This window comes from Coregonus lavaretus (genome assembly GCF_964263955.1).
Source record: "Coregonus lavaretus genome assembly, contig: HAP1_SCAFFOLD_828, whole genome shotgun sequence".
Taxonomy (NCBI): Eukaryota; Metazoa; Chordata; class Actinopteri; order Salmoniformes; family Salmonidae; genus Coregonus; species Coregonus lavaretus.
Window position 1 is genome coordinate 96,643 of NW_028157030.1, and position 14,694 is coordinate 111,336.

General features: G+C 45.5%; 1 protein-coding gene across 1 annotated transcript in view; it reads right to left on the reverse strand.

The window, feature by feature from the left end:
• Nucleotides 1-5,889: 5,889 nt before the first annotated feature.
• The window catches only part of cand1 (cullin-associated and neddylation-dissociated 1), a 52,002-nt gene continuing 43,197 nt past the window's right edge, over nucleotides 5,890-14,694 (reverse strand). Inside the window, exons 19-23 of the mRNA XM_084199900.1 lie at nucleotides 14,453-14,548; nucleotides 11,933-12,102; nucleotides 10,106-10,270; nucleotides 9,283-9,390; nucleotides 5,890-6,995 (exon numbers count right to left, since the gene is read on the reverse strand). Of these exons, the coding sequence (XP_084056026.1) occupies nucleotides 6,771-6,995; nucleotides 9,283-9,390; nucleotides 10,106-10,270; nucleotides 11,933-12,102; nucleotides 14,453-14,548 (764 nt within the window). The 3' untranslated portion in view covers nucleotides 5,890-6,770. The remainder of the gene's footprint in view (nucleotides 6,996-9,282; nucleotides 9,391-10,105; nucleotides 10,271-11,932; nucleotides 12,103-14,452; nucleotides 14,549-14,694) is intronic.

Below are 14,694 nucleotides of genomic sequence, written 5' to 3' on the forward strand. Positions count from 1 at the left end.
GCCTGGATACTGTAGAAGAGGAGGTAACAGAGAGGACCAGCCTGGATACTGTAGAAGAGGAGGTAACAGAGAGGACCAGCCTGGATACTGTAGAAGAGGAGGTAACAGAGAGGACCAGCCTGGATACTGTAGAAGAGGAGGTAACAGAGAGGACCAGCCTGGATACTGTAGAAGAGGAGGTTACAGAGAGGACCAGCCTGGATACTGTAGAAGAGGAGGTAACAGAGAGGACCAGCCTGGATACTGTAGAAGAGGAGGTAACACAGAGGACCAGCCTGGATACTGTAGAAGAGGAGGTAACAGAGGGACAAACCACCTCCTAATGTGTTCTCCCTGAGGAGAGCTCTCCCAACAGGCCACACCAGAGAGACTAACCACCTCCTAATGTGTTCTCCCTGAGGAGAGCTCTCCCAACAGGCCACACCAGAGAGACTAACCACCTCCTAATGTGTTCTCCCTGAGGAGAGCTCTCCCAACAGGCCACACCAGAGAGACTGACCACCTCCTAATGTGTTCTCCCTGAGGAGAGCTCTCCCAACAGGCCACACCAGAGAGACTGACCACCTCCTAATGTGTTCTCCCTGAGGAGAGCTCTCCCAACAGGCCACACCAGAGAGACTAACCACCTCCTAATGTGTTCTCCCTGAGGAGAGCTCTCCCAACAGGCCACACCAGAGAGACTAACCACCTCCTAATGTGTTCTCCCTGAGGAGAGCTCTCCCAACAGGCCACACCAGCATTACACACATTCCAGACATTACAATCATTAGCTCACTCACATAATCCACACAGAACACACCCACTCACAAAGCATAGAGTTGTTGTTGCTAGTTCCAGCATATATAGACCATCTACAGGGGACTATCCAATAAAATGGGACCTAAATACCTGATAGTCTTTCTTTGTCATTGTTTGGGTTTATTTGCAGTTTCAGAGATAAGTTAACGTTGTTTGGAGAGAAAAAACCCCAGTTCAGTTAACGTTGTTTGGAGAGAAAAAAAACCAGTTCAGTTAATGTTGTTTGGAGAGAAATAAAACCAGTTCAGTTAATGTTGTTTGGAGAGAAAAAAAACCAGTTCAGTTAACGTTGTTTGGAGAGAAATAAAACCAGTTCAGTTAATGTTGTTTGGAGAGAAATAAAACCTGTTCAGTTAATGTTGTTTGGAGAGAAATAAAACCAGTTCAGTTAATGTTGTTTGGAGAGAAATAAAACCAGTTCAGTTAATGTTGTTTGGAGAGAAATACCAGTTCAGTTCTATCATATTTACTGGTGACCACTGCTCCCTACTGGCAAATGGCAGAATGAAGTAACTCCAAGTCCAAGGACCTCAATGGAGTCAAAGGTCACGTCCCAATTGACCACCCTTCCCCTGACGTGTGTATACCAGTGTATACATGCATACTTCAGGAGAATGGGGAGACAACCTGAGGTAAAGATGTCCACTCCAGTGCCTCTCCTTAATGAGCTAACCATCTCTCCTCGAAATTAACCTTCAACCTTCCAAAGCTAATTAGCAGCCCTCTAATTGACCCTTCACTTAATTAATTAGCTTAATTGCTAGTGTGGAAAAAAAAACAGTTCAGTTAACGTTGTTTGGAGAGAAAAAAACCCAGTTCAGTTAATGTTGTTTGGAGAGAAATAAAACCAGTTCAGTTAATGTTGTTTGGAGAGAAAAAAACCCAGTTCAGTTAACGTTGTTTGGAGAGAAATAAAACCAGTTCAGTTAATGTTGTTTGGAGAGAAATACCAGTTCAGTTCTATCATATTTACTGGTGACCACTGCTCCCTACTGGCAAATGGCAGAATGAAGTAACTCCAAGTCCAAGGACCTCAATGGAGTCAAAGGTCACGTCCCAATTGACCACCCTTCCCCTGACGTGTGTATACCAGTGTATACATGCATACTTCTGGAGAATGGGGACACAACCTGAGGTAAAGATGTCCACTCCAGTTCTTCTCCTTAATGAGCTAACCATCTCTCCTCGAAATTAACCTTCAACCTTCCAAAGCTAATTAGCAGCCCTCTAATTGACCCTTCACTTAATTAATTAGCTTACTTGCTAGTGTGGAAAATTAGACCTCCTTTCGTCTGATCAGAAACAAATGGGGACACGTGAGGCAAACGTTGAGTAACTTTACAGAACTACAAAGTGAATTTCTGATTCTGAAGCGGCAGGTCGCCTAGCGGTTAGTGCGTTGGGCCAGTAACCGAAAGGTCGCTGGTTTGAATACTTCAGCAGACTATGTAAAAATCTGTCGATATGCCCTTGAGCAAGGCACTTAACCCTAATTTGCTCCAGGGGCCCTGTACTAGGGATGTAGCTCAGTTGGTAGAGCATGGTGTTTGCAATGCCAGGGTTGTGGGTTCAATACCCACGGGGGGCCAGTATGAAAAATGTATGCACTCATTTAACTGTAAGTCGCTCTGGATAAGAGCATCTGCTAAATGACTAAAATGTACTTCTATGGCTGACCCTGTAGAACAACACATTACACTGCTGTGCTACTATGGATGACTTCACTGCACCTATCTGGTGTATGTGACAATAAAACATTTAAATGTATTTTTCCTCCTCTCTTTTGATGATGTGGGGTGTCCCTGCAATCTTTGGCACGTGTACATATAAAACCGAAAAGACACGGACCATTCGTTTAATGTTGAGTAGCTAGTGACCTTTGCGGAGATATATTTTCTATGTGATGAATGTGATGTTTAAAGGGCTGGCATCAACTGAATGTATTATCCATGTTGTGTCATGATGCTCACTGCAGTCATTTAATACTTGGAGGGTAGCATTATGGTACTGGTTGCTACTTGGAGGGTAGCATTATGGTACTGGTCTGCTGCTTGGAGGGTAGCATTATGGTACTGGTCTGCTACTTGGAGGGTAGTATTATGGTACTGGTCTGCTACTCGGAGGGTAGCATTATGGTACTGGTCTGCTACTTGGAGGGTAGCATTATGGTACTGGTCTGCTACTTGGAGGGTAGCATTATGGTACTGGTCTACTACTTAGAGGGTAGCATTATGGTACTGGTCTGCTACTTGGAGGGTAGCATTATGGTACTGGTCTGCTACTTGGAGGGTAGTATTATGGTACTGGTCTTCTACTTGGAGGGTAGCATTATGGTACTGGTCTGCTACTTGGAGGGTAGCATTATGGCATAACTGACATGTGTTTACACTGGCAGACCAATTATGATTTTATTTTTTTCACTCATTGGTCTTTTGACCAATTAGATCAGCTCTGAAAAATATCTGTGATCTGGTCAAAAGACCAATCAGTTGTAAACACAGGCATGGTCACACGCTTGTAACTGCAACAAAATGTTGGGGCGGCAGATAGCTTAGTGGGTAAGAGCGTTGTGCCAGTAACCGAAAGGTCGCTGGTTCTAATCCCCGAGCCGACTAGGTGAAATATCTGTCGATGTGCCCTTGAGCAAGGCACTTAACCCTAATTGCTCCTGTAAGTCGCTCTGGATAAGAGCGTCTGCTAAATGACTAAAATGTAAATGTAATGTTGCTTAGGGCCCCCAAAAGGCTAGGGCCGGCTCCGACAGCATGTCTGGGTGTGGGTGCGCAGACCCGCGAGCCGCTGAGGCCCCTAGTGATAAGTTCAGATGTTTTGTGGCCCCCGTCAAAGTTGCCCGTCCCTGCACCAGAGGGATCATGAATGACAACATTAATTCAGGCAGAAATTGACCTCTTTATTTGGGCATTTTTCCATAAATGGATTATTCACCGTACCTCATCACAGCTTAACGCAACAACTCCCAAGAGCATGAAATACTGAGCTTTATACACCTACACATATGAACCTATAGCTTCATCCACCTATACATATGAACCTATACAGTCAGTGTATAAGCTATCCTCTTACACATTTCTCTGCCGTGCACATGAAGCTCACATCGACAGCAGCCACCTCAGACTCCATACTGTTGGCTTCCATTTCTCAGTTCCTTCAGGAATGACTGCCTCTCAGTGGGGACAGCAGACTGATGGTCATTTTGTTGGAAGAGATGAGAGGAAGAGAGCGTCCTCAAAGAGAAGGTAACCTTTTTTTTCTCCCCTCAAAAGTAGTGCACTATATAAACTCAGCAAAACAAAATAAATGTCCCCTTTTTCAGGACCCTGTCTTTCAAAGATAATTTGTAAAAATCCAAATAACTTCACGGATCTTCATTGTAAAGGGTTTAAAACACTGTTTCCCCATGCTTGTTCAATGAACCATAAACAATTAATGAACATGCACCTGTGGAACGGTCGTTAAGACACTAACAGCTTACAGACGGTAGGCAATTAAGGTCACAGTTATGAAAACTTAGGACACTAAAGAGGCCTTTCTACTGACTCTGAAAAACACCAAAAGAAAGATGCCCAGGGTCCCTGCTCATCTGCGTGAACGTGCCTTAGGCAAGCTGCAAGGAGGCATGAGGACTGCAGATGTGGCCAGGGCAATAAATTGCAATGTCCGTACTGTGAGACGCCTAAGACAGCGCTACAGGGAGACAGGAAGGACAGCTGATCGTCCTCTCAGTGGCAGACCACGTGCAACAACACCTGCACAGGATCGGTACATCCGAATATCACACCTGCGGGACAGGTACAGGATGGCAACAACAACTGCCCGAGTTACACCAGGAACGCAAAAAGTGCTCTTCACTGACGAGTCGCGGTTTTGTCTCACCAGGGGTGATGGTCAGATTCGCTTTTGTCGTCGAAGGAATGAGCGTTACACCGAGGCCTGTACTCTGGAGCGGGATCGATTTGGAGGTGGAGCGTCCGTCATGGTCTGGGGCGGTGTGTCACAGCATCATCGGACTGAGCTTGTTGTCATTGCAGGCAATCTCAACACTGTGCATTACAGGGAAGACATCCTCCTCCCTCATGTGGTACCCTTCCTGCAGGCTCATCCTGACATGACAATGCCACCAGCCATACTGCTCGTTCTGTGTGTGTGATTTCCTGCAACACAGGAATGCCAGTGTTCTGCCATGGCCAGCGAAGAGCCCGGATCTCAATCCCATTGAGCACGTCTGGGACCTGTTGGATCGGAGGGTGAGGGCTAGGGCCATTCCCCCCAGAAATGTCCGGGAACTTGCAGGTGCCTTGGTGGAAGAGTGGGGTAACATCTCACAGCAAGAACTGGCAAATCTGGTGCAGTCCATGAGGAGGAGATGCACTGCAGTACTTAATGCAGCTGGTGGCCACACCAGATACTGACTGTTACTTTTGACCCCCCCTTTGTTCAGGGACACATTATTCAATTTCTGTTAGTCACATGTCTGTGGAGCTTGTTCAGTTTATGTCTCAGTTGTTGAATCTTGTTATGTTCACACAACTATTTACACGTGTTAAGTTTGCTGAAAAATAAACGCAGTTGACAGTGAGAGGACGCTTCTTTTTTTGTTTGCTGCGTTTGGGCATTAGGGTGTTATTTGTGACTCGTGCTGACTGGAAGAGGAACACAGCATCATCAGCTTCTGATACACTGGTCAATCCAAAGGGGGATTTTGAACCATTGGATTTTTTGCAGTTTTAACTTCTCGTATGAGTTTATGCACACTCTCTATACCTCGGCTGAGGGGAGAGATTCTATACCAAGGAATACATGATCCTGGATCTGAGGCCATGAGAAAATCAGTTCACGCTTTTATTCACAAATGTACTGAACTTCTGTCCATTTACAGAGAGGCCTGTTCCTAATGCTGGGCATTCACCAAAAGGTAAGTGCTGCCTTGTAGAAGACATGTTCATTCGGTGTGGCTGACACACCCTTATTGGTTGTTTTTAAAACATGCTAATGGGAGTCAAAAGGTCAAAATACCTCGGCACAACGCCCACTAGTCGATGCAGAGACATGTAAAAATGAAAACAGGGCGAAGATATTCAACATATTTATCCACTTACTCAACAGAACACCCTATCCCAACCATGTCTCACACACACACACCTCTATAATAGAATATCTCTTTAACAGTTTTAAACATCACCTCTTCTTCGGATTGTGTGAATCCCACCAGCCAAGCTTTGTTCTAACCAACAGCCGACAAGGACACAAAGAAAAACACCAATAATAACAGAGAGATGGACATTCAATTCGTACAAAAACAAAACCACCCCATTCATTTCAACTAAATCGGGCCTGGTAAGAAACATGGTAACAAAAACTCCAAAAAGAAAATGATGGTCCGGGAACCGTAAACTCAATATGCTATCATTTTATTGATTTACCCCCTGTAGATCCCATGTTAGTCAAGTGTCCTGTACGTTAGGAGCAGTGTATGAATATCTCCCATCGTTCGTAAGAGTTAAGCTGTAGGGTAGTCAGTCCGTTTCCATTTCAGTCAGTTCATGTCATCATGCCAGCAACAACAGCCACTCTGCAGCTGCATCTGAAATCTGCATGGAGGTACCTGTGGAATTCAGGAATTATTATCAAACCCCAACCAAAAAAAAAAAAAGAACGAAGGAACAAATCAAAAACTGATTTATTTTGTTTTTTTTTTATAGAAAAAATTAAATGAGAAATGTGGTGATGAGCTTAAAAGCTTTAAAGAGAACATTTCTTTGACTATCTTATTTTACATTTTCCTTTTTTTTTTATGTTTTAAATTATTAGTATTTTCTCCTATAACTGTTGCTGATTCAGTGCAATGCATCATGGAACGATTGATAAAAGGGTCCCCCGGGTATTTTGTTGTTGTTGCGGCATCATGTTTTGGGAATGAACGGGAAGAAGAGGGGCATTGTGGGAGTCGTAGTTTAGCTGGTGTCCATGGACTCCATGTTAGCGGAGGACGAGTCCCTCTGGATGCTTTCAAAGATGGCGGCCAGCTCGGGGTTGGAGGAGATCTGGGACTGGAACTCACTCATCAGGGGACTCTTCTCTGCCTCGGGGATGGTGAGGAGGGCGACAACCGCCCGCATGGCTGAACGCTTCAACTCATCCTGCTTCTCAAACTCCTGCTTCACTGAGTTGGCCTTCACCTGGTGGGGGAGAGAGAGGGGTTGACATAGATGGACCAACTGTAGCTGGTTGTTGGAGAGAGATGGGACTCTTATCACGCCACTCAGTGAAAACAAAAGGAGGTCATTGACAGTCAGAGGTCAAATAAACTTGAGACAAAATTTAAAAGAAAGTCAGCATACCACTAATTTTTTTGATCATTAAATATAGCCGTTCTGCATGGGATGTCTGCAACCAGTATATTGACCTATTGGGTATGTGAATGGTACCATGTCAGGGACAGTGTCTCTGGGTCTCTGTGAATGGTACCATGTCAGGGACAGTGTGTCTGGGTCTCTGTGAATGGTCCCATGTCAGGGACAGTGTTGTGTCTGGGTCTCTGTGAATGGTCCCATGTCAGGGACAGTGTGTCTGGGTCTCTGTGAATGGTACCATGTCAGGGACAGTGTTGTGTCTGGGTCTCTGTGAATGGTACCATGTCAGGGACAGTGTGTCTGGGTCTCTGTGAATGGTACCATGTCAGGGACAGTGTTGTGTCTGGGTCTCTGTGAATGGTACCATGTCAGGGACAGTGTGTCTGGGTCTCTGTGAATGGTACCATGTCAGGGACAGTGTTGTGTCTGGGTCTCTGTGAATGGTCCCATGTCAGGGACAGTGTGTCTGGGTCTCTGTGAATGGTACCATGTCAGGGACAGTGTGTCTGGGTCTCTGTGAATGGTACCATGTCAGGGACAGTGTGTCTGGGTCTCTGTGAATGGTACCATGTCAGGGACAGTGTCTCTGGGTCTCTGTGAATGGTACCATGTCAGGGACAGTGTGTCTGGGTCTCTGTGAATGGTACCATGTCAGGGACAGTGTTGTGTCTGGGTCTCTGTGAATGGTACCATGTCAGGGACAGTGTGTCTGGGACTCTGTGAATGGTACCATGTCAGGGACAGTGTCTCTGGGTCTCTGTGAATGGTACCATGTCAGGGACAGTGTGTCTGGGTCTCTGTGAATGGTACCATGTCAGGGACAGTGTGTCTGGGTCTCTGTGAATGGTACCGTGTCAGGGACAGTGTTGTGTCTGGGTCTCTGTGAATGGTACCATGTCAGGGACAGTGTGTCTGGGTCTCTGTGAATGGTACCATGTCAGGGACAGTGTGTCTGGGTCTCTGTGAATGGTCCCATGTCAGGGACAGTGTTGTGTCTGGGTCTCTGTGAATGGTACCATGTCAGGGACAGTGTGTCTGGGTCTCTGTGAATGGTACCATGTCAGGGACAGTGTGTCTGGGTCTCTGTGAATGGTACCATGTCAGGGACAGTGTTGTGTCTGGGTCTCTGTGAATGGTACCATGTCAGGGACAGTGTGTCTGGGTCTCTGTGAATGGTACCATGTCAGGGACAGTGTGTCTGGGTCTCTGTGAATGGTACCATGTCAGGGACAGTGTTGTGTCTGGGTCTCTGTGAATGGTACCATGTCAGGGACAGTGTGTCTGGGTCTCTGTGAATGGTACCATGTCAGGGACAGTGTGTCTGGGTCTCTGTGAATGGTACCATGTCAGGGACAGTGTGTCTGGGTCTCTGTGAATGGTCCCATGTCAGGGACAGTGTTGTGTCTGGGTCTCTGTGAATGGTACCATGTCAGGGACAGTGTATCTGGGTCTCTGTGAATGGTACCATGTCAGGGACAGTGTGTCTGGGTCTCTGTGAATGGTACCATGTCAGGGACAGTGTATCTGGGTCTCTGTGAATGGTACCATGTCAGGGACAGTGTTGTGTCTGGGTCTCTGTGAATGGTACCATGTCAGGGACAGTGTGTCTGGGTCTCTGTGAATGGTACCATGTCAGGGACAGTGTCTCTGGGTCTCTGTGAATGGTACCATGTCAGGGACAGTGTTGTGTCTGGGTGTCTGTGAATGGTACCATGTCAGGGACAGTGTGTCTGGGTCTCTGTGAATGGTACCATGTCAGGGACTGTGTCTCTGGGTCTCTGTGAATGGTACCATGTCAGGGACAGTGTTGTGTCTGGGTCTCTGTGAATGGTACCATGTCAGGGACAGTGTGTCTGGGTCTCTGTGAATGGTACCATGTCAGGGACAGTGTGTCTGGGTCTCTGTGAATGGTCCCATGTCAGGGACAGTGTTGTGTCTGGGTCTCTGTGAATGGTACCATGTCAGTGACAGTGTGTCTGGGTCTCTGTGAATGGTCCCATGTCAGGGACAGTGTTGTGTCTGGGTCTCTGTGAATGGTACCATGTCAGTGACAGTGTGTCTGGGTCTCTGTGAATGGTCCCATGTCAGGGACAGTGTCTCTGGTCAGTCTCACCTTGGTGGTGCAGGTGGCCCGTAGTGGCTCCACCAGCCTGTCCAGCCTCTGTAGCACAGCACTGGGACACAGAGTGGACAGTCTAGCCAGCATCAGGAACGTCAGCATCTGAGCAGATAAACAACAACATCACCATCATACAACATCTCCATTCTCCTCCAGCCCCAGCTACATAAACCAATACACGCCTCATCAATACAGGCCCTATGATGCATTATGCAGTCTGGCCTTTAATCTTACAGACTACCCCTCTCTCTCTCTCCTGTTCTCTGATTTTCATACAGACTACCTCTCTCTCTCTCTCCTGTTCTCTGATCTTCATACAGACTACCTCTCTCTCTGATTTTCATACAGACTACCTCTCTCTGATTTTCATACAGACTACATCTCTCTCTGATTTTCACACAGACTACCTCTCTCTCTCTCCTGTTCTCTGATCTTCATACAGACTACCTCTCTCTCTGATTTTCACACAGACTACCTCTCTCTGATTTTCATACAGACTACCTCTCTCTGATTTTCATACAGACTACCTCTCTCTCTGATTTTCATACAGACTACCTCTCTCTCTGATTTTCATACAGACTACATCTCTCTCTGATTTTCACACAGACTACCTCTCTCTGATTTTCATACAGACTACCTCTCTCTGATTTTCATACAGACTACCTCTCTCTCTGATTTTCATACAGACTACCTCTCTCTCTGATTTTCATACAGACTACCTCTCTCTCTCTCCTGTTCTCTGATTTTCATACAGACTACCTCTCTCTCCTGTTCTCTCTCTCTCCAGGCAGGCCTGTCAGGAAGCTGTATAGGATACCTTGATGTCGTAATGGTCTTTGAGTCCGTCTTCTACGTGGTTGAGGAACTCAAAGATGTCTAGTCTGTCTAGACAGCTGTCCAGGAGGGTGTACATGCACTCAAACGCTGCCTTCCTAATGTCCAGACCATCATCCACTGTGTGTTTAAAGGGACCCATCTCAACCTGGGGGGAGAAGACAGAACATTGAGGTCATTTAGAACACCCTCTTATCCAAAGTAACTCAACGAAGGTAGGTCATTTAGAACACCCTCTTATCCAAAGTAACTCAACGAAGGTAGGTCATTTAGAACACCCTCTTATCCAAAGTAACTCAACGAAGGTAGGTCATTTAGAACACCCTCTTATCCAAAGTAACTCAACGAAGGTAGGTCATTTAGAACACCCTCTTATCCAAAGTAACTCAACGAAGGTAGGTCATTTAGAACACCCTCTTATCCAAAGTAACTCAACGAAGGTAGGTCATTTAGAACACCCTCTTATCCAAAGTAACTCAACGAAGGTAGGTCATTTAGAACACCCTCTTATCCAAAGTAACTCAACGAAGGTAGGTCATTTAGAACACCCTCTTATCCAAAGTAACTCAACGAAGGTAGGTCATTTAGAACACCCTCTTATCCAAAGTAACTCAACGAAGGTAGGTCATTTAGAACACCCTCTTATCCAAAGTAACTCAACGAAGGTAGGTCATTTAGAACACTCTCTTATCCAAAGTAACTCAACGAAGGTAGGTCATTTAGAACACTCTCTTATCCAAAGTAACTCAACAAAGGTAGGTCATTTAGAACACCCTCTTATCCAAAGTAACTCAACGAAGGTAAGTCATTTAGAACACCCTCTTATCCAAAGTAACTCAACGAAGGTAGGTCATTTAGAACACCCTCTTATCCAAAGTAACTCAACGAAGGTAGGTCATTTAGAACACCCTCTTATCCAAAGTAACTCAACGAAGGTAGGTCATTTAGAACACCCTCTTATCCAAAGTAACTCAACGAAGGTAAGTCATTTAGAACACCCTCTTATCCAAAGTAACTCAACGAAGGTAAGTCATTTAGAACACCCTCTTATCCAAAGTAACTCAACGAAGGTAAGTCATTTAGAACACCCTCTTATCCAAAGTAACTCAACGAAGGTAGGTCATTTAGAACACCCTCTTATCCAAAGTAACTCAACGAAGGTAGGTCATTTAGAACACCCTCTTATCCAAAGTAACTCAACGAAGGTAGGTCATTTAGAACACCCTCTTATCCAAAGTAACTCAACGAAGGTAGGTCATTTAGAACACCCTCTTATCCAAAGTAACTCAACGAAGGTAGGTCATTTAGAACACCCTCTTATCCAAAGTAACTCAACGAAGGTAGGTCATTTAGAACACCCTCTTATCCAAAGTAACTCAACGAAGGTAGGTCATTTAGAACACCCTCTTATCCAAAGTAACTCAACGAAGGTAGGTCATTTAGAACGCCCTCTTATCCAAAGTAACTCAACGAAGGTAGGTCATTTATAACACCCTCTTATCCAAAGTAACTCAATGAAGGTAGGTCATTTAGAAGACCCTCTTATCCAAAGTAACTCAACCAAGGTAGGTATAACAACTACATAGCACAAGAATTGCAAGTAAATCCTTCGTCAATCAAACTTAAAACCTTCAAAAACCAAGAAAGGAAGATGTGAGTGAATGAAAGATGAAAGAAGGATAAGAGACAGAGGGTAGGAAACAGGAAACAGGAAGTCAAGCACCAAATGTCAACCTAGGGGGTAACAGAAAACAAGGGAAGAGTGAAGGAAGAATGACAGAGATGAACAGAAGCTTGGTTCATCCTGTACCTCTCTGATGAGTTCCTTGCGGACTTTGGTCTCGTTGTAGAGGTGTGGCAGGACCGTATCCAGTAAGTCTCTGATGAGAGAGGGCTTATTATGGGCTGCCGAGTTAAAGGTTACCAGGGCAACCCGCCGCACGTTCAGGTCTGGGTCCTCCAACGTCTTCAAGAAGTCACCTGGAATACAGCCCACAGCACAGTCGTTATGATCCCTTCAGAAATACATGGATTTTAGCATCAACATGACAAGTCAAATGAAGAGCTCCCTCTAGTCTAACATATGTATATCTAGTTTTATCTTGGGAAAGTATTCAAACCCCTTGACTTTTTCCACATTTTGTTACGTTACAGCCTTATTCTAAAATTGATTAAATAATCCTCAGCAATCTACACACAATACCCCATAATGACAAAGAGAAAAAAGGTTTAGATATTTTTGCAAATGTATTTAAAAAACAAAAACAGATATACCTTATTTACATAAGTATTCAGACCCTTTGCAATGAGACTCGAAATTGAGCTCAGTTGCATCCTGTTTCCATTGATCATCCTTGACATGTTTCTACAACTTGATTGGAGTCCATCTGTGGTAAATTCAATTGATTGGACATGATTGGGAAAGGCACACACCTGTCTATATAAGGTCCCACAGTTGACAGTCCATGTCAGAGCAAAAACCAAGCCATGAGGTCGAAGGAATTGTCCGTAGAGCTCAGAGACAGGATTGTGTCGAGGCACAGATCTGGGGAAGGGTACCAAAACATTTCTGCAGCATTGAAGGGCCACAAGAACACAGTGGCCTCCATCATTCTTAAATGGAAGAAGTTTGGAACCACCAACTCTTCCTAGAGCTGGCCGCCCAACCAAACTGAACAATCGGGGGAGAAGGGCCTTGGTCAGGGAGGTGACCAAGAACCTGATGGTCACTCTGACAGAGCGCTAGAGTTCGTCTGTGGAGATGGGAGAACCTTCCAGAAGGACAACCATCTGTGCAGCACTCCACCAATCAGGCCTTTATGGTAGAGCGGCCAGACAGAAGCCACTCCTCAGTAAAAGGCACATGACAGCTCGCTTGGAGTTTGCCAAAAGGCATCTAAAGACTCTCAAACCATGAGAAACAAGATTATCTGGTCTGATGAAACCAAGATTGAACTCTTTGGCCTGAATGTCAAGCGTCAAGTCTGGAGGAAACCTGGCACCATCCCTACGGTGAAGCATGGTGGTGGCAGCATCATTCTGTGGGGATGTTTTTCAGCGGCAGGGACTGGGAGACTAGTCAGGATCAAGGCAAATATGAACGGAGCAAAGTACAGAGATCCTTGATGAAAACCTGCTCCAGAGCGCTCAGGACCTCAGACTGGTGCGAAGGTTCACCTTCCAACAGGACAACGACCCTAAGCATACAACCAAGACAACGCAGGAGTGGCTTCGGGACAAGTCTCTGAATGTCCTTGAGGGGCCCAGCCAGAGCCCAGACTTTAACCCGATCGAACATCTCTGGAGAGACCTGACAATAGCTGTGCAGCAACACTCCCCATCCAACGTAACAAAATGTGGAAAAAGTCAAGGGGTCTGAATACTTTCCGAAGGCACTGTACATCTAGTCTATATTTCCTCAAACTGTCTCAGTAAAAACACATCACAGTCTCCAGTAGCTATGCTGCGATAGTCTATGTGCCGGGGGGCTAGGGTCAGTCTGTTATATCTGGTGTTATTCTCCTGTCTTATCCGGTGTCTTGTGTGAATTGTGAAGTATGCTCCCTCTAATTCTCTCTCTCTCCCTCCCCTCCTGGAGGACCTGAGCCCTAGGACCATGCCTCAGGACTACCTGGCCTGATGACTCCTGGCTGTCCCCAGTCCACCTGGTCATGCTGCTGCTCCAGTTTCAACTCTTCTGCCTGCAGCTATGGAACCCTGACCTGTTCACCGGACGTGCTACCTTGTCCCAGACATGCTGTTTTCAACTCTCTCTCTCTACCGCACCTGCTGTCTCGACCTCTAAATGCTCGGCTATTAAAAGCCAACTGACATTTACTCCTGAGGTGCTGACCTGTTGCACCCTCTACAACCACTGTGATTATTATTTGACCCTGCTGGTCATCTATGAATGTTTGAACATCTTGAAGAACAATCTGGCCTTCAATGGCCATGTACTCTTATAATCTCCACCCGGCACAGCCAGAAGAGGACTGGCCACCCCTCAGAGCCTGGTTCCTCTCTAGGATTCTTCCTAGGTTTCTGCCTTTCTAGGGAGTTTTTCCTAGCCACCGTGCTTCTACATCTGCATTGCTTGCTGTTTGGGGTTTTAGGCTGGGTTTCTGTATATGCATTTTGTGCCATCTGCTGATGTAAAAAGGCCTTTATAAATACATTTGATTGATTGATTTGATTGAGATACCATACCAGTCTGTCTGTCTCAGTAAAGACATTCAGATATAGATAACTATAGGTACCATAGCAGCAGTCACAAAGAGGATAGGTTAGCAGTAGATAGCTATGCATAGTTTAGATAGTGTAGATAAGACACCTATGCAGTTTTTCAGGAGAGGGTCTATTGTCTGTGGGTGGTCGGAGATGGTGAACTTCACTGCTGTCACCACTGAGCTTCTGGCGTAAGATGATCCTGGAGAAGGAAACATGAATATTCACATGACATACTTGCAATAGCACCGTAAATTAATACCCAGGTCATATTTCTTAACATGAATGACTCATATCACGCGCAATGAACAAACTGTGTTTTTTGAATCAAGTCTTGCCAATCGAAAA